Raw genomic sequence first — 27,454 nt, 5'->3', positions numbered from 1 at the left:
CGAACGCCGGCACGCACGAATCTACGTTCCTCTCTCTTTCTCTGGTCCTCTTTGCCGGTGGCTGTTCTTTCTCCCTCTCGAATGTCTCTCCGCTCTCTCCCCCCGACATTCTCGACTCTTTCGCGTTCTTTTTTATTTTCATACTCTTTCCTTTTCCTCTGGCATGCGTATATAGTTATAGGGGAAAGGCGGCGTGCCGGGGGAACAAAAAGAAGAAAAAAGGGGGAAAAAAACGAACTCGCATTTCGCCGCTCGTCCGTGATCTCCCTGTTGCATCCTTTGCTCTCACTCAACGCGTCGTTATTGCTCACCGATGATTATTACGATTATTACACTCCGCGACGTCGAATATGAAGAAAAAGGTGGAGGAGCGAGAGCGAGAGCTCGTCGACGTCGTCCTCGTAAAAATCGGCGAGTGCGGTATCGTAAAAAATCAAAATATATGAATCGAATCGCGGGGCCTTTGCACCCTTTCCGCAACGCGTATTCCCGCGCGTATTATTTCTTTCTCGGATGTTTTACAAACTGTAATAGCTCCGTGGAAAGAGAATCTCGCGTATATTTGTTTCTGGAGTCGCGCTCTCGTTGCATTTTCTTCGAGGATTTTTCATCCGCGAGAGAGCGAACGCCGCGCGATCGAAATTGATGCATTCGACGATGCATCGCGAAGTGAGCGGCGAGAGGCGCGAGAAGGAGAAGTTGAAAATAATATAAAACGAGGGTACAACAAGTCGTTGAGACGCCGCGCGAGCTCGTAGTAAACCTGATAAGAAATACCTCGCGCGACGATGCTCGCAAATTCCCCTCGATCGCTTGTCTTCGATTATTTTCATCTCTTTTTTTTCCCTCCAAATGTTTTCCTTTTTTTCAACTCTTTTCAACCGCTTTTTACTCCTCCCTTCTTTCCTCTCTCTCTCTCTCTCGATCCGGCGCGCGGTATGCTCCCAGAGATCAAGCTCCCTCAACCCCTCCGCGCCCGGCGCAAACTCGCCAAACCGATAACGAAATTCGAGCTTGAATTCGATGAGGGAAGGGAATTGACCGCTTACACATACTTTCCTCTGACAAAATATACGCGCATACGTGTTCGAACGCGCGAACCGCGGGCGCGAGTTTCGATCGCGTTCCCGAGACATCGAGGATTTCGAATAACGATAAATATCGAGTTTGTAACTAAAGAGAAAAACTCCCAGTCCACACGTACACATTGACCTTCGTGCCTGTATTTACACACGGTTATAAGCGAGCTACGTTTATACGCAGCATCCACGACGTGTCAGTAACATTAAAACCCTCTTACACTCCTGCTGTACAGGAAATTTGTGTCTTGAGGTATCTCCTGACCGAGCTCCCCTCCGACTAGTTCAAGGAGAAGAACGATGATGCGATTCCGATGCGAGACCATCTCGTGCGCGCCGCTGCTGCCGAGATAAGACAATGCTGCGGACGTATGACGGGGTCCGAAGGGATTTTCTTACCCTTTGCGGCCTTTTTGCGCATTCGCTTCGATCTCCCTACGGACGCTTGAGTCTGGACGACGAAACGCTACCGATTTCGTATCGAGCTTTATTCGATTTGGGCGTTTTTTTAGTGGTCTTTTAACACACTTTTTTCGTCAGTGGGCTTCTCTCGAGGAAAGTTTCCCGTCATTTCGATTTTGGGTGATCGTAACTTTGCGAGCTTGAAAGGATCTTTCGCGCACGCTTTTGAAAAACGGGCTTTTTCAGCACGTTACCCCAAATTAGAGGGCCAAAAAAATGACTATTTTCACGAATTTTTTTCGCCGATATAAATTATTAAAATGGATATCAAAAGTGTTAGGCCTTAAGAATACACAAACATTTTTTTTACATTCATTTTACTCAGTTTTCGTACAGAAAAATCGAGGAGAAAACAGAGGTCCAAAAATAAGATGGGTGCATGTACGCTGTTGATAAAATCTCTGGAATGGTCGATCGAAGAAAAAAAGTGAAAATGGTTTTCAAATTCGATAGGTAAATTCGCACATCATACGATTTTTGATTTCTCCAAAAACGACAAAATAGCGGCCACTTTTCCAAAGACTACGAAAAAGCGTATTTTTGGTTCATCGTTTTTTGCAAAAAAAAAAATAGTTCCACTCAAAAATTTCAAAATTCGTATGATACGCGCTACAGCTATAGTCATAAAGAACATGTGGTAAAACTTTGATAAGGATCGGTTCAACAGTTTCGGAGATTTTGTCAACGAGCCGTCCAAAAACGTGATTTTGAGAGAAACGCGTTTAAACAAAAGCGAGTACGCGGTACTGCGGTGGGCGGTGGTTTACAGCGTGCTCAGACAGCCGAGTAAACGTCGCTCAAAAGTGCACTTGGACTGCTCATATCTTTATAAAATTTTATATCATGATACTTTTGAATATGCATACTTTCGAAAGAAGCAATTAAAAAAATCGATTTATTGAAAATTCTAATTGGACTAGACCCCTCAAAAAAGTTCTATCGAAACTCACCAGCCAGTCAAAGATTTCGTGAGCCAAAAATCCCCCGATGATCGATTTTTTTCCCCGGACTTCTTCATCGAAGAAGTACCGAAAGTATTAGCTTTTGCGATTGAGTATTTACATGGACGAGCAATCGAGCGTGCAATGTTCGATCGAGATCGACAATACCGTTCATGTCTCTGTGTACGTAAGAGAGAGAGAGAGAGAGAGAGAGAGAGCGAAGGAATATAGCATCAGGAATGCCCAATGCTGTATATAATCGTGAGAACCTAATGTATATCCTGACTCGGTCCATAGCTAAGAAAACGCAAGAACGACGACCGCACGTCTGAGGAGGTCGGTGAGTGTGTGTCCGCACGAGAAATGGTGCGAGAGTAAAAAAAAAAAGAAAGAAAGAAAGAGTTAAAAATGGCGTTAAAGAGGAAGAAAGACGGAGGGAAAGATCGAGCAGTGCATCGATCGCCCCCTTATTTATTCATCTGCAAATAAATAAATGTTTTCTCGATCGAAGGGTCTAAGTACACGTATATATCTGTCTGTATATGCGTATATACGTTTACAAGCTCTGTGTGTTGTGTTCTGTTTGCGTCCGCGTATTCGATAAGATAGAGAACACTCGGTGTAAATCCGTGGGTTAGTATAAACTTTATTTCTCTGCCCTTCTTCACTCGATATTTCCCTCCGTGTCGTTCCTCCCTGCCCCCTCCCTCGCGCCGGGGCTCGAAACTTTGTCGAGTTTCTTTGACCCCGCGGCTTTTTCCTGCGTTCCTTTTTTTTCTTTTACATTTTTCGTACACTTTCGTATATGAAGTACATCGTTACCTCTCGTAACACCACAATCGCATTCTTCTTGGCCTTGTCGAGGATCCTCGAGTTCGAACTCCCCCGAGAGCTAATCGAGAGGCGTGTATTACTGATTTTTCAGATTAACCCCGATCGCGAAACGGCCCCGTACTTTTTCCACTCGTTTCCAATACTTTCTTCGAACTCCAGATATTCTCGAAAATATATAAAGCTTCAGGGATAAATCGACGAACCTCCGGCGATGAATAATCCACTGGAATCGATCATCGAACTCCGTTAGAAGCCCTCGATATTCTGAGCAATCTTAAAGACGATCTTTAAGACGATAAAAAAAGGAATTTTAATCCACAAAAGAATCGAGTCGAAGAGACAGACACTTTCAGAGACAGTGTCGCGTCAGGTGGAGGCACATTGGGATCTTGGATGCCCCAAACAAATATGGAAAACTTAAAGTACAAACGATTCGAGAACACGATCGTGCCGAGTATCCACAGAGCTACGTTCGCAGGATTAGTAGTACTTTAGTGTGTATGCTCTCTTGCGGACGAGGATAGATAAATGTCTTCCATCTTGAGGCTTTGGCGTCTTACTCGGGGATGAATTAGCTGTACACGGGCCTCTCGGGTTTGCCTCCCACCCAACGCCGCTACAGATATACACCGAGTAAATGATTTGTACACGTATAAATTTCCCCTTCTCGTCATCCTTTCCTCCACCTCTTTCGGTGCCCCTCGTTCCTCCAGCATCTCCTCCTCGAATCTCCCCCCGTCGCAGCGTTTAGCCTCACCAGCGGTGTGTACCCACGCCTCCCACTCTTCGGAAATCCAGTTGTCTCGGCTCGGTCTCGTTGGACGTGTCCTCGGTACACTCTCGAATGGGCTATTGCGAAATACGCTCGTGCATTTGCGTCTCAGGGAGGGGGGACTTTCGTTACACACATCTCGATCGCAGATTGCACTCGTGCACACCCGCCCCTTGGACATTACAACATGAGTAGAGACGAAATTTTATCTACGCTTTGAGAAACGTGACTCGGAATTGGGAGTCGGGCATCGTGGCTATTAACGAAGTTTCTCAAGTTTTTTTCGTCACGAATTCGCTGGCTGAAAGATTCTTTGGGAAATTGGCACCTCCTTTATTCGAAAAATCCAATTTTCGTATGCGAACGTCAGCGAAATTTGATATTTCTTCACAGCAAGCAATTTGATATTGGAAAATAGTTGGTGGGCAGAAATATTTAGATTCGTGTGTTTACAAACTTGCATGGGATATCGCGCGAAGCTGGATCGATGTGCGCGGTTCGTGTTCGTACGTTTACCTCGAGGTACGCTTGTTACTCACTCGCAACCACGTGCATGTATACAGACATTGGAAAGGCTCTCGGGAATCCCTGCGGAGGCTCGTAAAGGAGGCGAGGGCGGTCCGAGGAGACAGGTGCGAGAGCCAATCACGTTACGCCACGTGCAATTTACCTTTTGCCTCGCTTATAAACGTATGCGAATGTGCATGTACATTGGAGCACGTTGAGTTACCCTGGCTCCGGTGCATTTAGGGTTTCGCGTACTTGGCATTTAAATACTGCGCTAATTCAGCGAATATTTATCATTGGATTTCTCGTCCTTTTGATATATTTCGAACAAACTCCTTAATAACCGAGAGTCATTGAGGACGAAACAGATTTCATCGGTTCATTCAAACTAGCGAATAATTTTCGAATTAAAAATTCTTCAAAGCACTAACCAGCGAATTAATTCATAGTTGGATTTCTTACGAGCTCTCTGGCGAAAGTGATTTACACTTTTATGGCGCGTTTGAGCATCGCGTCCATCCTGTGGTATCCCGAAATCCCCTTTTTTTCATCGCACGTGAAAACGTCTCGACGAACTGATACGCGAATATAAACCCGTTGAAATTCATATGAGTACTGAACAAGCATATCAATCATTAAAATTCGAGGCGAAAGCGATCCGATCTGTAATTTATTCCCTGATCGCGTATCAGATCCGTACGCGGCGTCGCATTTTTCCCTCGATTCCAAAAATCATCAAAAATAATTGGCCCAACATCGGTCGCAGGTAACTTTTTTCATCGGCGGATTATCTTTGAGCAAAATATGTGCACAGATTCGCTGGACCACGCAGTTCGTTCAATTCGTCAAGTTATTTTCCAAGTTAGAACGAACCAATAAAAAAATATTTCGCTCTCTGTCCACGTCAACTCAATAATTACTAAAAAAAAAAAAAAACCAAAACAAAGAGCCATCTAGATATAATTTTCAGTTTTTTTTTCTAAAGCCAGTTCTCGTAGTCTCGTTTTCTCCGAAAGATGTTAGCAGATAAAACGAGTCGTATATAAACTTGAATGAATCTCGTGTCTCGTTAGAGCCCGAGATTTCGTTGTATCTACATTTTTTCATCTTTTCATTCTTTTTCATCGGGAAGTGGCGCCGGGCCGAGAATATCGGAAGGGTGGTTTTCGTCGGTGACAAAACACAATGCCCATTCACTCAGTCCCCGCATACACACGGAAAGCATGGCCTCGAAAATGAGTTTGGCGTCGTCTGTCGATCGCAGATCTTAATCGTACCGTTGCCTCCAGACCTTTTCATGTATCCATAATAAATGTGTGCATTTATATGCACGTACCAGTGTTTATGGATGCACCGGTCGATCTCCATTTGCTTTGAACGTCGAACGTTAACCGAAGAACTTCTATAGCCTGTTCTCAGTGTTTTTGTTCGCTGAAGATGCTCAATAGTTGAAGCACTGACAAAATTCATCCGAAAATAGAATAAATTTTCGGTTTGCAAAATCCATGGCAAGAATTATAATCGTCGAGGCAAAATGTTGAATTAATGAAACCTTCAAGTTGAGTGATATTCCCGACAACCTCGAGTTTCAGGTTGATTCTTATCCAAAATAAATTCGTCCTCGTTGTCCAATGATATCTGAATAAAAAATCATCAGTTTGACAGATCGATTCCGTGGAGTCGACAGTCCCGATGGAACTGAACAACTGATTTTTCCACGTTGAAAAAGGCACTAAAAACCAGGAGACCCGAGCCCTTTGCCCACGATCTACGAAGCCAAAGACTACGAGCGAAGTTTACGTGCGCAGAGGGGAGCAACGAAGACGATTTTTCTTCGGGTGTTTTCGACGGGCCTCGTGGTAGTCCTCAACAACTTGGAAAGAGAGGAAGGGAGAGGGAAAGATAGAACCGTGAAGAGACATACGACCCACCTTGTGAATTATGACTTCCGACCCATTTTCACCATTGTCGTAAGACTTTAGTGTGTACGTGTGTCCATATCGCGATGTTTCGTGCTCTTGAGAGTGTGCGCTCGCTCGCGTACACGCACACACATATCGAGCAGTCGACTCTCTGTATACCGGCATCTCATGGTTTTCTAGCTCCGCCAGTCCGCCTGTAAGTCAGTAAGTCGTTTGTCGCCCTAAAGGGACGAGACCTTCGACCGGAGGCAGCAGGTTCGGGTGTGCTATTTCTTATGCCCGAGTCCTCAAAGCATACCCCGTCTCTCCGTGTATATTCGTTTGATTTTTCATATAGAAGAACGTACATAAGCATATTCATGTACAAAAGTGCAACATAGATATGTACGAAGTGAAAAATATCTTGAGCAGTAGCGACGACGGTGGAGCTCTTTTATGACGCGTCAATAAATCACGAGATGGAATCATACTCGCAGTGAGCCATGCAGCCGGTCAACCATGAGGAATCGACCCCCGCGTGGCCGAGGAAAAAACGACGGATGTCCGAGTTTCTCACTCGCGCACACACTCAACCGATTCGTTGAAACGATCCTCTGTCCGTGAGCGCGCATATCGAGAGTCCGCACTCGGAAGGATCCGATCCGAGCTTCCGAACAATGCGACATCGGCCCTTGTGACTGTGACCGTGGGCGCGCCACCCGCGCGCATACCGTCGTAAAAACTTGGACCGTGAAAGCTGTGGCCCTGCGGAATGCGCCTCGAGCCTACAAGGAAAACATGCAGTGGGAAAAGCGAGGTGCGTCTCGTGCGTGCGTGAATTACGCAACGGGAAAAACTGCCTCGCCGGCGCGCATCTCTCGGCGTAACCTTGACCCAAAGGCGACGGGGAACAGGCGCGGGTGGCGCAGTTCCCAGTTTCCCTTGGCTCCGCAACGAGCCCGTTTCACCACGGACAATACTCTACTCCTTGGATTTTTATATTAGTACGAACGTGTGCGTTTGCACGAGTCAATACGGAGAATTAATTTATGGCTCCCCCTATAAATCAATACTGACGATCCCGGAATCGCTCTTACAGGTACGCTCCTAATGGACCAGTAGCTTTTCATATATTTCAACCGTTTACCTTGTGCCCGAGCTCCGAATTATCGCCACGCGCCGCCGGCTCTCCCCTTCCAAAGCGACAATGTGAAAGCTCATTTTTCCAAAATTCTTTCCCCACTGTCAAGTATCAAGTTTGATTTATTGCTTCACTAGAGAAAAAATGTCTCGCAGTTGGACTCTTTTAAACTTCGGGAAAGTTCGAACATCGAATCCGCACTCGCTTCTCCTGACAAATTTCGAGTCTCCTCGCTCGTTTTCACAGTTATTGACGCTTTTTTTTTCAAATTTAAAATCTTTCGTAACGTTAAATCCATCGGGAACCCGAGACACCGAGCTTCTATTTCGAGGATATTTAACGAGAGAAGATATAAAAGTGATGATTGATAATATGTGGAACGAGGAAGCCTTATCACGCTATGCACACGCCCGATATACACATTCAATAATCCAATTTTTCCAATGTCTATTTACCCGCGTCTATACGTGTATCGAGTATTCTTCATCCTCATATAATCGCCGAGGAGAGCGTGCGCTGCTATAATATACTTTGAATTTATGTCAATATACATGCCACTTACGTATATAAAGTCATTAACGAATACAAAATCGATAGGTTGAAGGAAAAACTCCCTGTTGCCAAATGCCAAAGTTCATATTTTTTATTCAGTGCTCGTTGTATCAGAAATAATATATCGGGAATCGTGAATTTGCACGATGTAACGAAACGCGAGACAGGTTGATTCAGAACGAGCGTTTTATTTAGTTGCCTCTTTCATCGGAAGTTAAACAATGTTGCGCAGTCTTTACATTATTTCCTGAAACATTTGGTTGTTCGCCTGATTCGAGTGAGGGAAGAATGGAATCGATTGGCAGAGCGAGTTGTGGAAAAAATGAGTTTTTTTTTGCTCTTTTCTTGCGAAAAATTGTCCCAGGGGTCCCGAGAGTGGGCTGCACGTCGATTGTATTATTTATTTTGAGGAGACCAATACAGCGTGAAATTACGTGATATAAAGCAATTTATAAATGTTTGTGGATACGAAAGGAGCGATCGAGCGTCATTCTGATCCGGCGGGTGACGACGCGAGCGTTCGAGAGCATCACACTTTTGCCACGGCGATTTCCTCGTGTTCTCGCTATTTGCTCGGTTACTGACCGCTCTCAATGCTGCGCGGCGCTGTCTCCCTCGTACTTTTACTCCGATCGAGCACGATGAGCCTCGTTCTAAAGTTCGTCGACCGAGAAAAAAATAAACAAAAATCGCAGCTCCCTGCGCCGAGGAGCTGCCGGCTGTTTTTCGTCGCGATGAAAAAAAAACGTCAATAATATCCAGTAAATTAACATTCCTTGTGGGTCATTAATTTTGAGGCTCAACGTTAATAACTCCGTGAGAATTGATCACCCGAAAATTTTATTTTCGGTCTTCGATCGATGATGGAGCAGGAACCGATGGAATATCATTAGCGGATACGATTCGAGAATTCCTAAAAAAAAACGATAAATTGTTAGTTCGTGTATCCAGCATCGGTACTGCGAACGTTACAAGGACCAGTGGAGCGAAAACCCAACGAAAATACTTGGCTCGGAGATAAAAAAAATTGAAGTATTCGCTCAGTTTTGATATCGTCTACCAAAGCAATAAATTCGCAGGAGTTTGTGCAGGGGGGAGGGGGGTGTGGGTGAAAATGGGGGAGGGAATGCTCGTGAAATTGGTAAAAGCGCGATATAGAAAGCGGCTTATTTTCCGAAATAGCTCGAGAGCGATTTAAATGGATTTGAAGAGAGTTTGCGATGCGCATATAGCTGAAAGGTGACTACGAATAATGTGCAACGTCGATGCATATTTGTTTCTCAGTGTATGAGTGAATTTGAGGTAGAAGGGATGTCGCAAGGATGAGAGGAGGAGAAAAGAGGAGCGAGGGGGGAGTGGAGGGAGAGATCGAAGCAAGTAATGTGCGGGGGTGGCGTTTCCCGTCTGGATAATAATTAATAAACTCGACGTTGAATGGCTCGCTGAGGCTCCGCCTATTTTTCCCCCCTGATTTATGAATCGCAACGCCCCTACTGTCATAATCCACAAGCAGAGAGAGATACGGCTTTCAGTTCGGATGGTGGTGGTGCTCGTGGTGGTGGTAAAACGTCGAGAGAATCGAGGAGGAAAGTGGTGGAGGCGCCGTTCACGTTGCCGTCGTCGTCGTCGTCGCCGTAGTTGCTTTTCGCTCGGGTGGTGGTAAAACAGCGTTGAATATATCGCTATACGTTGAGCCTCCGTACAAACGTGTACACTGAACGAGAGGCGCGTAGGAGTCTCGATTCGGAGTCGGACTGGTGGGGGAGTAGGTTCGAGAGATCTGTGCGGAGAAGAGCGCAGAGAACACATTTTCGTTGGAGTGGTGGGAGAAGGAGATTTTGCCTCTGGAACACAAGCGGTGGCGGCGCCACCACCAGGCCGGTTCGTTATACCTACGCCCAAGCGGCGGCTTCTTTCGCCGAGCGATCAGTTGCATTTCGTCCTTGCTCGATGTTACACTCTGTCGGACAGTGAGCTTCGGCGCGCAACCCCTTTGTAACGAGAGACGCAGGGGATAAAGGCTCGACGTATCAGACGCTCCTTGTCCCCTTTTTGTTTTTGTTTTTTCTTTTTTCCACAAGACCGAAAGCCCAATGATCGTGATCGTCGAACGTGCGATTGTCAATTGTTGACAAAGTTCGTCGCCCTGTGCCTCGTTAGACACTGTTCATCATCGAACTTTTTACAAAGTGGACTGAAATTTAGTGATGAAAATTAGTGCCTCGTGTCTCGACCAACGGAGACTAGGAAATGCTCTTCGTCGTAATGAAACGCGATTAACGCACAGATGCTTCGAGAATCTCGTTCGAGTTCACTGCTCGCGGGTCACCGGATCGTCGAAGTAGCGCTGCTCCTGCAACCGCTGCTGCGGCTGTGTCGCGACGACGGAAACTCCCGCGACGAGCCAAGAGAACGCTTTTCTCTCATTTGAATCTATAGATATACACCTCTCGTGCTTGACGCTGTTGTACGAATTATCGCGTACGATATGCAGCTGATGAGATGGAGCATCACCGGAAGACTCGAGAGTCGCGGCATCAGTAAACCGAGACGCGACGGCGAGATCTGTCAGCAGGAACAACAAACTATTACAAACGATTCTTTCTCGTGTCCGAGATTTTCCGGTACGATTCAATCTGCAAAACACATTTCATTATCGCCCATTCGCAATCTTCGCTCTCTCGCATCTTTGGCAGTATTTTTTTTGTTTCGAAAAATTCAGTTGAATGAGACAGTTATATATACTTGCGTGCGTTTTATTGCGGCTCGAAAATTTTAGCACGTGCTTCTCTCCGAGTGTGGCGCTCGTGGTTTTTCAACGTCCATTGAAACTTCAAGTGTTTCCTTCGCGTTGATCGTCCCTGAGAAATGGGGTTTTGTTAGATTTTCAGCTCCGAAGGTTTGCCAGAAAATCTGAAATCGAGTCGAGCGAGATCGCGCATGATTGTCGGTTTGAAATATTTATTAGTGCGGAGAGAGAGTGTCCTGTATTTGAAAATATTTATGACTCCTCGCGACGCTGAAAATGTACCGGAACTCGGAGCACGAGTTCCTTGCTCTGCTGTTTGGCTCACGAGTGCACATTTATTTTCATGAAATTTTATTCATTATGGAGCGCCCGGGTTACGAGTGGTATTAATTAACGGATTGAAAAATTCTTCGAAGACAATTCTGATGTCGAGCATACTCGAGCATACAAACATAAATGAATTAAGTACAACAATAATTTTCATTCATGTCGCTCGGAACACCATTCGCAAGACTTTAATCCACCGATTCTCGCACACATTATTCGTGTCGCGATTTTCCAACCAAGGCTCTTGGAGCGAAGCGCGCATCCGTTCTCAACTTACATACACAGCATATGCACTTATACGACGAGAGATAAATGAGAAGATTCCCAGCTCGTGAATAATTAAATTACGAATCCCCGCCCTCGCCTCTTTCATACTACGTTAAACCGAAGAATATTGAGTCGAGTTTTTACATAGCAGGATTCCTCCAAGACGTTTATAAATATAGAGAAAAAAAAACATAATTTCACAATGATATCAAACGATCTTATAGATTGCTACTTTCGAGTTCCTCTTTTCCGAGGCATAATTAATTTTAATTAAATGTGATGTACAGTTATAGCAGTTTCAGAAAAAGTCGTGATTATTTATATAATTATTCGAGTCACGTAGATGCCTCGGGATCTGAATCCATGCGAATGAGCCGAAAAAAAAAAATCTTTGCGAATGAAGGAAAAAGTTGAAAAGTGAAAAGACGGTGTGGGGAAATTGAATGAAAAATAAATAGGATAATTACTCAATGAAGAATATTTGTTTATTAAATGTTGTGTTGACTTTTGTGTTACAGAAGAAGAAAATGACACAGCGTCAGAGGGTGGGGAGAGCAACAACGGAGGTTGCGTTGTTGGTGTCGAAGCCGTCGGGAACTCGGTTGACGAGGCGGCGGTTGATCTCACAGCAGCGAGGTCTAATCACGACGGTGAGGAGGAAGACGAGCGGGAAAACGATGAATTACCTATGGAGGAGGACGAGACGGACGAGCTCGTGGACGAGATTGAGGAGCACGAGGAGGACGAGGAAGGTTCGCGAAAGCAAATGCGTAATCGACAAGACGCCGAGAACAACAACAGTTTTATCGGTGAGGGTGGGCCGGCGATTGTGGGAGCTACAGGAACTGGGATGGCGACGGGAGGACCGCAAGGAATTGGTGGTAATGGGGTTGGTAGTAGCGGCGGTGCAACGGGAGCAAGTAGTGCATTCCCGGCAGCTGGCACGAGTCACGTCACCCTCGAGGCTCTCCAGAACACAAAAGTTGCGGTTGCTCAATTTGCAGCAACAGCACTTGCCGGGAGTGCCGACAGCGAGGCAGCTCTCCAAGATCTCGCTTTGTTGCAGAGCACGCTGTACACCCTGCAGCATCAACAGGTCTTTCAGTTACAGTTGATAAGCCAGTTGCAGCAACAATTGTCGATAACGCACGCCGGAGGTCAGCCGGTTGGTGTGACACCGGCCCAACAAATATTAAGCGGCAGCGGTATGGCGTGCGGCAACCCAACGGTAGATGGAATGCAGCCGGTAACTCCTACGACGAACCTCGAAACGAGTTCATGCAAAGAAACGTCATCGAGCTCGCCGTTGATACATGCCAAGTCAATAGCGAGTCTGACCTCACCACCGTCCTCACGACCACCGAGTCATCATCAAACTTCGTCCTCACCACTGTTGACACCCAGTAGTCTTGCGCAACAAGATCGACCGGTTGATTCGTGCAGTACATCACCCATAGCTCTACCGTTGCCCCCGACTTCGAACATGTCACTAACGTCAGCAGCAGTTACGAGTAGCAGCAGTGAAATTGGTGCAAACAATGGGAGCCCAATGACTCAAGCAGCCTCGACACCAATGTCACATCAGATGCACATGTGTTCGATAAGTTCCTCGTTAGCGTCGTCGATAATCACCAACAACGATCCGTTGCCTCTCCACGAGCCGAATACCTTGGAGATGTTGCAAAAACGTGCTCAGGAAGTACTGGACAACGCTAGTCAGGGCTTGCTGGCGAACAATCTTGCGGACGAGCTGGCTTTTCGTAGTGGCAAAGGTTCGCGTCTCTCCCCGTACGATTCCAAGTCCGGTGGTGGTGGACGGGGCGAGCCATTCTTCAAGCATCGATGTCGTTACTGCGGCAAGGTCTTTGGAAGCGACTCGGCACTACAGATCCACATAAGATCTCATACAGGTGAGCGTCCCTTTAAGTGCAACGTCTGCGGAAGCCGATTCACCACCAAGGGAAACCTCAAGGTCCACTTTCAGAGGCACACGGCAAAGTTTCCACACGTTAAAATGAATCCGAATCCCGTGCCCGAACACCTCGACAAGTACCACCCTCCCTTGCTCCAGCAGTTAGCTGCCTCAGGTCAGAGACCTATGCCGTCCCCACCGCCGCCGCCGCCGCTACCTCCGCCACCTCATCAAACACCGTCCCAACAGCACCACCAGCATCAACAACATCAGCAACAGTTACAACATCACGCGGCTGCAGTAGCGGCCGGAAACTTTCATCCAGCGGCAGCAGCAGCCGCGGCGGCAGCAGCGGTAGCTCATGGCTTTCTTCCGCCCCAGCCACCTTTGCCCCTGAGTCTTGCCCTGCCTGGTATGCCGCCCCTCTATCGTGCCCCGATCGTTAATCATCGTGATGACCAGGATATCCCGGAGAACCTGAGTAAACCGGCTCCCTCGATCTCACCGCAGTCACCTAATCCCTCCATCCATTCGAATTCGCATCATTCCTTTCACGAACAACAACAACAACAACAACAACAACAACAACAACAGCAACAACAACAACAACAACAACAACAACAACGCCAACAACAGCAGTTCCAACAACAAATTCCCCCTGCACGAACTGAATCTCCTAGAGCCAATTGCGACGATATAAAAATAGAACAACGATCACCAGTGCAAGAGCTGCAGCCTTATCAACCTCACCGACCTGCGAGTCGCGAGCCTGAAGATAGCATAACGCCAAAGCGAGAGCCCGAAGAACCTGAAGAAATTCCGGACGACGATGAGTTCGACGAGACCTCCCAACGTTATCTCAACCCATCAACATCACCTGCTAATCACACGATCTCGCATGCCCAATCTTACGAAGATTGTAGCATGGATAGCAAAATGAGTGGTCGGCTCGAACCTGACACCGATAACATGGACGCCGACGAAGAAATGGAAGAACAACCGGAGAATCTTTCAGGTCGTGGGAGCGGCGGTGGCGGTGGTAGCGGCGGTGGTACGAGTCGTTTGGCTCTACCACAAGGAGTCGGCATGAGCGGTGGTGGCGGTGGTGCTGGTGGCGGCGGTGGGTATCCAGGTGCTTCTCCAGCTAGCAGCAGCGCCAGCAGTGGAAGCCTGCAAACTTCCTTCGCCGGTATTCTTTTTCCTGGTCCACCGTCCCATCATCAGCTGCCTCAACATCCTTCCTCGACAACCGGTACAACACCTACCGGAACGGGGGGTAACGAAATGATGGTAGATCCTGCTCGGGATCCAGCAATCTACTCCAGCCTCCTTCCGAGACCCGGCAGCAACGACAACTCCTGGGAGAGCCTCATCGAGATTACGAAAACTTCAGAGACATCGAAACTTCAACAGCTCGTAGACAACATTGAACACAAACTCACCGATCCGAATCAGTGCGTCATATGCCATCGCGTTTTATCCTGCAAAAGCGCGTTGCAGATGCACTACAGAACTCACACCGGGGAACGCCCCTTCAAGTGCAAAATATGCGGTCGCGCTTTCACCACGAAAGGAAACCTCAAGACTCACATGGGCGTTCACCGCGCGAAACCCCCCTTGAGAGTGTTGCACCAGTGTCCAGTTTGTCACAAAAAGTTCACCAATGCGCTCGTTCTCCAACAGCACATACGTCTCCATACCGGGGAACCAACGGATCTGAGCCCCGAACAGATCCAGGCTGCAGAAGTGAACGAATTCCCACCGAGTTATCCTCACCATCCGCTCACGTCGTTTCTACCGCAAGGTTTTCCAGGATTACATCCCGGTGGAGCAGGCTTCCCATTGGGGTTTCCACCTTCGCGTCTTCACTCCCTAGACCGACATTCTCTCGAAAACGATCTGGATGCAAAGGAACAAATGCAGCAACAACAGCAGCACGCCCATCGACATCATCAGATGCGGTTGCAGCAGCACCAAGCCCAACTCCAGATGCAACAGAGGAGGTATCTTGAGGACGTTCAGAGTGAAGATATGGAGGACCAGGAGGACGAAGAGGAGGATCGTCGCGAGGACGACGAGAGGTGCGAAGAAATGATGAATCGTGAGCGAAGATCGGACGACGAGGACGAGGACGATATCAACGATTGCGACGACAACGACAGTAGAAAAGACGACATTGCGTCGAGGGCGACCAGCCTCACGATACCAAGTTTCTCAACTTCCTTAGCAGCCCTTGAAAATCAAGTTCGCACCATCACGACTACTGCCTCGGGGATGCTTCCCACCACCAATAACAACAACAATAGCTCAGTCGGGTGTTCGCCTACGCCGATGCATCGATACAACGGTAGCGAAAAAAGTGTCAGTCCAGTCAACAGCACCGGCGGTGGTGGCGCGCCTCTCGACCTAACTCCAAGGGCATCCTCCACACCAGCCTCGTCCGTTGTCTCCGCTACAACTACACCGCCCCCGACTTCGCAAAGCCTCGGCCACCATCATTCGCATCATCCGTTCGGAATGTTTGCCGGCCTGTTGCAGGCTGTTTCCTCCCAAACTCCGGGCATCATCGGCAATAGCATTCAACACAGTGGCCCCCCGGGCGGTGCAAGTGCCGGGGTCGCGATAAACAGCTCTGCCGTTAATGTTTCCTCGACTATTAACAACGCCGTTAGTCCAGGTGGCGGCAGCAACAGCGGTGGCGGTAACGGTGGTGGAAGCGGTGGCGGTGGTGGAGGTGGACCTCTCGCCTCGCTAACAACGTCCGCCGTGCTCGCAGCATCCTCCACCTATAATCCGCTCGGCCTGGCTGTCGGAGGGCCAGCAGGTAGGCGCTGCTAGCAACCAGGGCGAGCCGCAGTTCCTGCTACACCTTCCTTCACTTTATACACTTCCGTTAAACAAAAAAAAACGATAAAAGACGATCAATTTGTATATATATATATATTTATATATGTATGTTTATATCTATGTATGTTGTACGGTAGGTTTCGGGACCCTACGCGATTATCGACTGCTTACAAAGTACGTCACAATTTCGGAGATCCATTAACATACGTTGTTCCAATACCTAGTCTGCCATCGTCGGCTCCTTCGTCTCCAATTTTGACAAGTTTTCATTAACGAATCTAACGATGTTCTGATACAAATTCTATGCAAAATCAAATAAATCATTCGCTGATAAATTTTTATCAAGTTTTCCTAGATCAGAATTTCTCGAAATGGATCAATTAATTGATCGAAGGAATTTCAACAATTGCTCCCCATGTATAATGAGAGTTTTCATTCGTAGGGAAAATCTTTCGTTACGTCGAATTTTGCCGCCACAATTCGATAATGCATTTCAGTATACTGAATTACGAGAAATAGTAGGCTTGATCGATCGTTATATCGACCGAAAAAGACGGTTTATTCATCTTCTGAACGAATACTAATGGGCATTATACGTTTTCGCATTCAATGCTCCATGTGCGCCCGATTCATTGGGTTGTCAACGTTTATGCACTGGCACGTGTTTCCATTTCTTGTTAATTAATTGCCCTTTTATCAATTCTGCAAGCGAGTGTTTATCCCTGATTGCCATTAATTATCAATGAAACATTGAATCTTGTTAACACCTTATCGAGATCCATCAATGGCGATTGAAAAAAAAAAAAAAAAAAGAAATCCAATTTCGCTTCGGTTTAGAATAACTGTCAAATAAACGCTTAGATTTTCGTTGTTCAGAGGATTGATCAACAGGTTAATTATCCACAAGTCCAGAATTATTTTGCATTAAAAAAATATTGCCCTTCAAAGAAAGCATACAAAAATCCTGCTTAGGTCAGTGAGATTCATTTCTCGTGGGTCTTCTAACCCCATTTATTTCAATGGAGCTTATCAAAATGAAGTAATATCCTAGAAACCACCATGGAACATATATACGTATAAAATATTATATATGAAAGATGAAAAAAAAAGGAGAGAATACGTTGATGATTATTATTCTCGATGCAATTTTGTGTTCCACTTCGTGTGTCTCTATTCCATAAGACCTAATAACTCACGTTTCCTCCAAATTTTTCTTACGTCTTCACTCACTCGAGTTAAAATGTAAGAAAAATAAGCGAAAGCTTGACATATCGTCGACAAGAATATTATTGTTTTTCCAGAGTCTTTTAAAAACTTCCTAATGTGGTGTAGCCGGACCTAGCACTCCCCTTTCACTCGATCAATCTCTTTTGTACATTTATCTATAGCCTATGTGTCTCTGATTTTTTGTACATGTTTCTACGTCTTGCTTGTCGTAAACCAGATGCGTATCTTATATAATGAGCTCGAAAATAATGGGCCGATGTGCACCAATATATACATGTAGATATAAATTTATACAAACACGCGCCTGCAATTTATAAACCGCGACAATCTTTCCAATAATTGGTATAGATTTGCACTCTTGCGCTCGCTATCGTTAACGATCTCTGTCTCGGGTTTTAGTGAATTATATATTCGATAGACAAAAGTATATACGGCCTCGATCCATGAGATTCGATGCGAGAATATCACTGTATTTCTAACGATTATTGTCACTTTATTATTATTATTATTTTCTTATTATTATTATTATATTATATTATATTATTATTAATTATTAGTAAAGAATTTATTCGAAGTCGTCCGTATTGTGCTATTATTATGATTAGTTCGAACGATTGGACTGGACATAATGATCTTCCTTACCCGCGTATTGATGTAAAGCTCGAAATAATAAATTGTTTTTTCTACACAACCACGAATTTTGTACATTGAAGATAAAGCTTCGCAACTTACCCCATTCCCCTTGCGTGTGTGTCTTATCGCGTTGAGAGAAGAAATCGATAAACTCTGAAACGAGATTACGCACTTTATTTTCATTTAGGTAATTGTCGAAAGATAAAAAAAAAAACCCTTTCAACGTTAACAGAGAATTCACTTAACGAAGTAGCTAAATATCCAGTAAATTTGAAGGTTTCGTTCATTTCGTTAGCTCGAAGTTTCACTTCCGACCGTTGGAATCTCCGCGGTCTTCCTCCAAACGGTATTTTATTTCTGTCCATTCAAAATATATGTCACGAACATGAAAATATCCGATATTCAGAACGCAGCTTCTTAACGATACGATTGGCAAGAAAATATTGAAACAGGCTCTCGATTTAAAGACACTAAAAATCTATCGAAATGTTGACATTTTTTTTTTCTTTCTTTCTTTCTTTTTTTTTTTTTATTCCAAAGTTTTAGTTGTTTGTAAATCGTTGAGTTGATTTTATTTGAAAAAAGTACATTCATACAGAGCATATAGATATGTAGGACCAGCGTAACTGAACTTTGGCACGATCTGTTTGCAGTACGTGGCAACACCACGTGTAATATCTGCTACAAGACATTCGCGTGTAACTCGGCACTGGAGATTCACTATCGGAGCCACACGAAGGAGCGACCCTTTAAATGCAGCATTTGCGACCGTGGCTTCTCGACAAAGGTACCGTTCTTTTTCTTTCTCCTTCCTATTTCATGTCCTGATCGCAAAAGTTGAAAGGTTGCGCCTGCTGTTTTAATGTTTAAAAGACTAAAAAGAATGAGAGAGAAGAGAGAAAGAGGAATCAACCGGATCCATTGCACTCTCGAGTATTTCCGACTGTTGCACGTTCCTTCATCCTGGTTTATCTATTTAGCCCAGACCTCGGGTTGTTTTTGCCCCTCTTTAGATGCATTTCACAAAGTCCCTCGCCGCGTTCTTGCGTGTATAAAAATCTCCTACTACTTTGCCTCGTTGATGTCAAGTAATTGCAAAAATGAAAATTAAAAAAAAAAAAAAAAAAAACAGACAGACACGGACGAGAATAATTCTGCATCACTTTAGTCGTGAATCTCGACACGAATCACTTTCCGACGATCCACGCCCAATTTTATTTCAAACCAAAGTAAAAACAATTGCGTCGTTTGAAACTATTTTTAACTTTTTTAATATTTCTTTTTAAATATCGGAATTTGAAATTATTTCGAAATTTTTAGAATCAATGAATTTTTCACAAATATTTGGGCACACTTGGCTCGTAACACTTTTTTTACAACGACGCTTAACGGGAACATCCTGAAATTGACTTCCAAAGTGATCTATAAAAAAAATAAAAAATAAATCCACAGTATTCGTTCAAGTGTTTGTACGAGGTGATGCGATAATTTCAGAGTGACGGCACATGGGTGAAATCGTGTAACTGCATGGAGCATCCGAGTCTCTTTACCGGAGATATCCTACAATCAAATCCACCGGCGGCGTACCACTCGCTCGGGAACACCGCGATACCTGAGGGTGGTGTCTTGACAAGCGGAAGTCAGGATATCAGGCCAAAAAGGAACAGGCGGCGGCGGACTGAGGAACAGAAAAGCCGGGGGCGGACAGGGACCGGAGGGGGGCGAGGGCTGACGTCTGCCTATGCTGCCGTCCGCCTGCCCCCGCTGATGCCCCCCGCCCTCGGACTTCTAGCCTCGGACCACGTCTTCCTGGTAAGAGTCCCTTCCCGAGCGAGATTTCAAAGCTTTCCATATTTCATTTAGCTTCTATCTTAACGAATGCAACATATTATGAAAAAATTTCGTTTAAAAATTTCTCATTCTAACAATAATGTTGAATAATTTTTTTCCAATGTCTGTTCGACTATTCTCATTCAAATTTTTATTCCATCGTGTGAAAATGAGTCGTTTCTATTCCATCAAAATAATGTACTCGAAACCTTGATTGTCGCATGATTCGAATCTTTGTGTAACAGTTATTGCCTGCCTAGTCAGTGTTCACGTGATTGAATTTTTTATGACAACTTTCGTTATTGTCTGACCGAAACTTGGTTCGATTACCATGGAACGATTCTTTGAAAAAATCTTCGATCGATACCGCAAAATTCGTGGAGACTCGAAATACCGTAAAAAATGTTTTTTTTCTTTATGACGATATCCGCTGAATTGTTCCCTGGTTGATAAGAGCGTCGATATAAATGTGTTTTGACTATTTATCGCGGCCCACCGAATGGGCGTGTCAATTCGTTAGTGAAATTTGTCTATCGTCAGCGTTCTCTTCAGATTTGATTCGAGCGTTGGCCGAATAGCATAGCTAAATGGGAATCGATTGAAAGACCTGAAAATTGTGTGTGAAATATTTGAAAAAACCGAGGGAATTTGGCCAACAGGGAAACATGAAGCAGCACATGCTGACCCACAAAATCCGTGACATGCCACCGCATTTGTTCAACGATTCGAAGCAGTCGGTTCAACAGCAGCAACAATCCACGCTGTCGCAACAATCGCAAGAACTGGAAAACTCGAGGAGTCCAATGTGCATGGATGAGTCGAGTCTTCCACCGCCACCGCCGCCTCCTCCACCCCCGCCGCCGCCGATGCCGCCCTCGTCGATGGAGTCGCCGATACCCGTGAAAAGATCACCTTCGGAGGGCGATTTACCAGCCCCCAAAAGGCCCAGTGAGTTTTTATAGAATTTTTTAAAACTCGATACTCGAGAATTTCTGCCAGGAACGTAACCACGTTTCGGTACTTAACTTGAACTTTTTATCGAGTCACAAAGAGCCCAAAATAGTTTTCGCTTACTCGCAGCTTTTCGAGACTCTTCCATACCTTTCGCTCACTTTATCGCGATCTCGCTGATCATTAACTTTTAGACTAATTCAGCAACTCAGATTTCTCGTTATCCGCGCGTATCAACATTTAGCATTCCATCGATACAAAACACCTTACGAACTTTGGTTTTGAGCGTGTGCGCGTGCGTGTGTATTTGCAGGCATGTCGAGCAAGCACTTGTGCCAAGTTTGCAATAAGAATTTCTCCTCGTCCTCGGCGCTCCAGATCCATATGAGAACTCATACCGGCGACAAGCCTTTTCGATGCACCGTCTGTCAGAAGGCCTTCACGACCAAGGGCAATCTCAAGGTACACATTTTCAATGACACCAATTGCATTTTTCTATATTCCTTTTATAGCACTATTTTGTAGTATTTTGTATATCGAAATCGTCACGTTTTCCCAATAGAATTTATCGTATAACGTTTCACTGTTGATTCATTGAGTTTTATGTTTGCAAAGTCCCATCGGATGCGAAAAATCGCTTGTGCACTAACGCCAAATCCCATGACCAGAGATCAACATTTTTTCAACGAAAATTTGCGTCCAACAGAAATCAGCAATCAATAAAATGACGGAGGTCGCTCATTATTCTCATTTCATTTCTCACGATAATACAGGTTCACATGGGAACTCATATGTGGACGAACGGAGCATCGCGAAGAGGTCGGCGAATGTCTTTGGATCTTCCACCTCTGCCAATAACCCCCAAGGACTCGGAGTTTCTTCAGCGTCGTCCTGACCTTTTTTATCCGTATTTACCGGCCCCGTTTCTCAACGGAGTTCAGCAAAAAGTGCGTTAAAAAGAGTGTTTTTGAATTTATTGGCAGGAAGTACCCCACGAAATCGTGAATTCCGTTAATAATAATTCGTCCTCGTTTCCAGTTGAACGAGATCTCGGTGATTCAGAGTAACAACGGATTGCCGGCGCACCCGGTGAGCGCAGGAAAATACGCGGGTCTTTTCGGTTCGATTTACGGCGGGGGTGGATTTCCACTGGAGAAACAACCGATGGCGCCGAGCAACGGTCCGCTGTCGGACGGCAAGTCATCCCTGCCTTCGGGTTCGATGCTCTTCCAGACGCCTTCGCCGTCCCATTCACCAGGTACGCCTTCGTCGAACACCGGAAATCAGAATTCGGCGAGTGTGCCCGCGTGGAGCGGAGAGACTCTGCAGCACCACTTCGAGCGTGACGTTACCGTCTCGAGGCCGGAGAACAATTCGACCCCACCGTCGGCAAGAATCCAGCCGCCGTCGGCACCGAGGGGCGAGGGACTCGCTGCGTGAGAATAAAGCAAAGCGGAAGAAAACAACAGACAAGACAGGACGAAGGAAAACGATCGTGGATTTGTCAGGGGCTGTTTTTTCATGGTGATATGATGTTACGAACGTTGCTATTGATCGAGTCGCGATGTAACAGAAATAAAGCGATCACCGGATCGATGCGGATAGACAAATATATAAATATATAAATAAATCATAAAAATTAATGTAATAAAAAGAAATAAGAAAATGACAAGATAATATTAAACGTATAAATGTCTGTCTGCGTGGATGTCAAATCCCCAGGAAAAAAACGAACGACGCCGAGAGACCTTTGATCTGGACAGAATAAAAAAGAATCCTCGGAGTGAAGTGAACAACAAACGAAAAACCTTATAGGCGTGCGTGTGTGTATAAAAAAATTGGAGCAAAGAGAGCTTGGAACGATCTCGTTTGCTCTGGAGTGGCCGGTGTTTATTTGGCCTGGCAAAATCAACTTTACGAAGAATAAGATACGAGAGAACTGTAAAACGAAAAAGACGAATCGCATTTTCCCGGTTTCGTGATAATTATCCTCTTGGGACAATATTTACAAATTTCGAAAATTTAACATAAATATATGTGAATCACGATTGCGTTCCATCGTGATTAATCCAATTGCATTTTCCAATATCATTGAAAATCCATTTTCTCTTTTCACCTCTCTCTCTCTCTCTTCTCTCTATCGCTTTTTTCTCACGTCCTCGTGGAAGGAAACCTTCGAAGTAGGGATCGTTTGATCGAGTTGCGAAAGGGCCGTAAGACGGTCGATTAGATTGACCGCGGGGAGTAGAGAAAAACCAAAAGTCCACGTGACAGTTTCTCACGAGGTGCGAGAGGCCCGGAAGGGCGTTTTATAAATAAAAATTCCAAAACGAACGACTCGTCGATCGAAATTCATAGTTTCAACAAAAATTTACTTTTTTTCGTTCATTCGTTTCGCGCGATCGGCTGGAGAAGACACCATGTTCCTACTATTACACTAGTCTTAAAATTGTAAAAACAAGCAAACAAACGAAATGAAATTTCAATTGAAAATGAAGATCGCGAGTTCGAGACATTTTTTAACAATTCTCCCTCATTTTTCCTCATTTTTCCCAATGTTCTCGAACATCTCGACACATAATTGCGTTATAATCAACACCCACATATGTGACTTGGTCATACGATTTTCGATCGGAACTTATTGGCTCGATCGCGCGAGATAAATCGGATCGAGTGGGGCGCCTAGACTGAGCTCGAGTACTTTTCCAATATTTTTTTCTCCTTTCAATTAAAAACGAGAAAATTCAACAGAAAAAAACCTCGAGCCACAAGACATGTGGCGTCCCGCTCTTTTCCGAGCCCCCCCACAATCCCCCTCGATCATCTTCCTATCGATGATTCGACAGGATCTAAAGACCCATTAAAATACAATTAATTATCACAATAAAATATTTATATGCATGTATATATTTATACCTAGCGACGTGTGCGAATTTCCGTATGAATATATACATTCATGTATGTATAAAAAATATACAAAAATACTATAAATATATACATATGAATATAATAAAAATGAATATATATATATGAAACGATGTGGAATATATGAGCGAATATGTGCGTTGTATACGAGATTGATGTCGGTGCGTGTAATTGAGGAAAAATGGTTTCTCAATAATTGATGAACTCGCGACTAAAACTATGTATTATGCATTGTAATCGAGAAAATTCGTCGATTTTAGATTTATTATTTATCAGTGATTAAATCAAGTGTTTTTTTCTTCGTTTTACATCTCTAAGAAATAACGATCGATGATAACGGGGAAAATGTTGAGAGATAACAGTGTCCGAGGGAGAGAGTGAATTGTGCGTGCGAGAAAGTAAATAGTACTTGTAAGTAGAAAAGCGGGCCCGGCAGCGCCCCTCGCTGTGATATGAGAGGAGCAGCCTGCAATCACTAAACCAATGTACTTATAACCTTGTATCATAGTATTATTATAATAAATTAATTATTGTATATGAACATTATTATCCACCGTTTCGATGCTATACGAATCCAATCGCCAAAAAAATAATGGACGCACGACGATTACCCAATTTCAATGCTACTAGAGACTCGATCGAACGTTAGGGCGTTCGGGCACGCCTTTTTCTTGGCTTTCACACGTCCGGTCTTGACAAATAATCCTTTTTTTTTCAGGATTATGTTTGCCTCTTTGTTTTCAGTTGACGAAGAATTGCTCGTAAACATTGCAGGCTTTACGACAGAATTCTCTTTTCGGAAATCGTATGAACGAAACGATTCATGTCTTCCAAACTGGTCTGCAATATTCGTCGAAGAATTAGACTCAGAAGTTGATCGAAGCCTCGGGCGGTTTTGGCACGAGGATTTCCCACGATATTTATAACGAATTTCATCCAATTTTACAGTTTTGCGTACATAATGGACGATCGCTTTTCACGACATTTTATACACGGATTCGATGTTTTTTAACTTCGGTAGAAAAATTTACTCGTAGACGATGGGGAAGACTCGATTGGGACACGTTTTCGTAACGTAAGTGTTGAGTTTTGTTATTTTTTATTCGATCACCGAGCAGTTTCAAGAAATTCTAATCCTCAAATTACCTGAAGAATGATTGAGTGTGTTTTGGAAAAAAAAAAACGAATAAATTTTTCTGTCGCTGGTTTTGTGAGAAAAATTTGAATAATATCATGTTTGAATCGATGAAAATGGGGGAGCTGCAACAAAAAACAGGAATCGTTAGTCACTTTTCGCCAAAACTATCGATCTCATTAAAGAAAAAAATAAACTTACTTTGTAATAAAAATGAGAACAGACAATTACTGATTTTTGAGTCAATGCATTTGCAGTTGGATATTTTTCATGAAATCCCAAGTTTCTTAAAGAGAAGAGAATTCATTGCGAGGGTTTTATGAAGCGTATAAGCATATCGAGATGATTTTGTATTGATACAAGAGACAAATAAGATGAAACAGAATATGAAAATAACCTCGGAATATATTTATACATTGTTGGTAAAAAAAAGAGTCAAAAACAGGCAGACATAGCATAAAATACCTGGTAGAATGTTTAGGCGATGCACGGGCCATTGTAAATTCTCTCTCAGGAACGAACAGGTGAAGAAAAATCGTTTCGAGATCGCATCGATAATTATCAATCTCGGAATAAATATTAGAATGTAGGTTCAGTGTAATATGCATATGACTAGATATAAATAATTGAAAAATATCAAAACATGAAAATTTGCTGGATATTCGCAAGAAAAAACGCAAATCCACGATGAATCATTCGTCACAAAATTTAGGCACGAAAGAAGGAAAATAATTTTTTGCAAATTCAAACATTCATCATCTTCGGTTGGCACGATGAAAAATGCTACTTCTGCCTAAAGATCCTCACACTGAAGAACGAAAAAAAAAAAAATAAAACGATAAATAGAAAGAGAGAGAGAGAGTGAGAGAGAGAGAGAAACAAATTGGGTTTAGAAATAAAACCACGAGCGTTCCGATCAAAACAGAAAGTATGATTTAACTTAAACAAAAAATATCTGAGCTAATGGAAAAGTGAAGATGCGAAAAAAGCCACGTTTGCATCGTTGCTTTTCTGGTGAACTCGACTCTGAGACTCGCTGTATAAACTGAGGCGAAATATTATTGTGTAAGAGAGGAAGAGCGAAAAAAATCGCATTTGCGTGTGTGCGTGAGAGAGAGATTGATATTAATTTTAAAAAAAACTATAAAAATAGTGTAAATATCATTCGCAAAGAAGATTATGTCTGCGTATGAACGAAGACCAACGGCCGCATCAAGGAGGTAAAAGTGTGAAAGAATACTTTTTAAAACTGAACCGCAAAACCTTCATTTCCAGCTATAATATGTGAAACCTCGAACAAAAAAATTAAATGATAAAAGTATACGGCAATTCCACGTATACAGAATGAAAAAACTGACCCATTGTAATACGAGCGCTCTTCCTTGTACGAGGGGCTTCGATATGAACCCTAACGTACGGAAACTAAACTCGTGACACATAAATCTTATATATATATATATACATACATAAATATACATAAGTAACTGCTACCCCGCAGTTCTGTGAATAATAATTTGGCATTAACTGGTCGTAGGTAGGCCAGGAAAGCCTACAAAATAAAAAGAAAGAGGAAAAAAACGAAAGATAAAAATGATGACAAAAGTTGCTTAAGTCTTTTTTTGTTTTGTAAATATTGTATAATCCATGTATAAACAACTGACTCTACCATAGCTATAAGCTTACGATTGTAGTGGATTAGAGTACGAATCATTATATCTATATAACTTTCAACAATAAACCATGATTATTATGATGACAATTATATTCTTATTTACTGACAATTAAAACACTTATGGTTTTACATGATTCATTATTTAAATATTTTTTGACGTCATTCAACCATCACAGAGAATTTGGCAACAGAAACTTCCTTTCGAAAAAGACAAATGAAGAGCGAACGGTCTTTGACAACTAGCGCCATCAGAGAGGAAATTAAGGATGCTCAAAAAATGTCCCGTCGATATCGTAAGCTAAAATTCACTCACAAGATAAAACCTTAATGACTAGTATTGTAGGCTTTCTCTGTTATCGACAAGCGGTGTAAGACCGTCGGCAGGTAAGTCAACGAAGATTCTATGGTACAGAGACCCGACCGACCGACCCTGCATGGTAATGGAGAAACAATGAGATAAAATATGACAATTCAAAATTTCATTTGAACAATTGACTATTTAATTTTTACACGAGTATAAAAGCAAGTGATTCCTTCACAGAATCACTTTTGTTTATCTGTCGATATTTTCGTCGTACTTGACTTTGCTTTCAGCCAATGTGTTTGGGTGAAATTTAACATAGTTTGAAAATTTATTTACTCTCGGATTTTCCAAGTAATCGGAACGGGATGAATCGCTCCTTGTGGCACTGAAGCTCAGGGAATTTTGACGAACCCAGCGGAAGTATCACCCACTTGAGAGGATTTTTCTGCAGGTTATGATTCTCGAAATTTCGTAAAAACTCATATT

The 27,454-nt window shown here is 43.8% G+C and overlaps 1 protein-coding gene across 2 annotated transcripts in view; it reads left to right on the top strand.

The window, feature by feature from the left end:
* The window catches only part of salm (spalt major), a 76,371-nt gene extending 49,620 nt beyond the window's left edge, over nt 1-26,751 (top strand). The window contains exons 2-8 of one of the 2 annotated variants that reach the window (XM_043420537.1): nt 12,051-16,268; nt 18,805-18,938; nt 19,646-19,963; nt 20,641-20,929; nt 21,246-21,394; nt 21,706-21,879; nt 21,971-26,751. In XM_043420537.1, coding sequence (XP_043276472.1) covers nt 12,051-16,268; nt 18,805-18,938; nt 19,646-19,963; nt 20,641-20,929; nt 21,246-21,394; nt 21,706-21,879; nt 21,971-22,372 — 5,684 coding nt within the window. In that variant the 3' untranslated portion in view covers nt 22,373-26,751. Of the gene's footprint in view, nt 1-10,459; nt 10,814-12,050; nt 16,269-18,804; nt 18,939-19,645; nt 19,964-20,640; nt 20,930-21,245; nt 21,395-21,705; nt 21,880-21,970 lie in introns of those variants that run through there. The other variant, XM_043420538.1, reaches the window with a different exon arrangement.
* The last annotated feature ends 703 nt before the right edge of the window (nt 26,752-27,454 follow it).

Source organism: Venturia canescens, chromosome 5 (genome assembly GCF_019457755.1).
Source record: "Venturia canescens isolate UGA chromosome 5, ASM1945775v1, whole genome shotgun sequence".
Classification (NCBI taxonomy): domain Eukaryota; kingdom Metazoa; phylum Arthropoda; class Insecta; order Hymenoptera; family Ichneumonidae; genus Venturia; species Venturia canescens.
The sequence above is the reverse complement of the archived record's forward strand: the minus strand, read 5'-3'. Positions and strand labels throughout refer to the sequence as shown.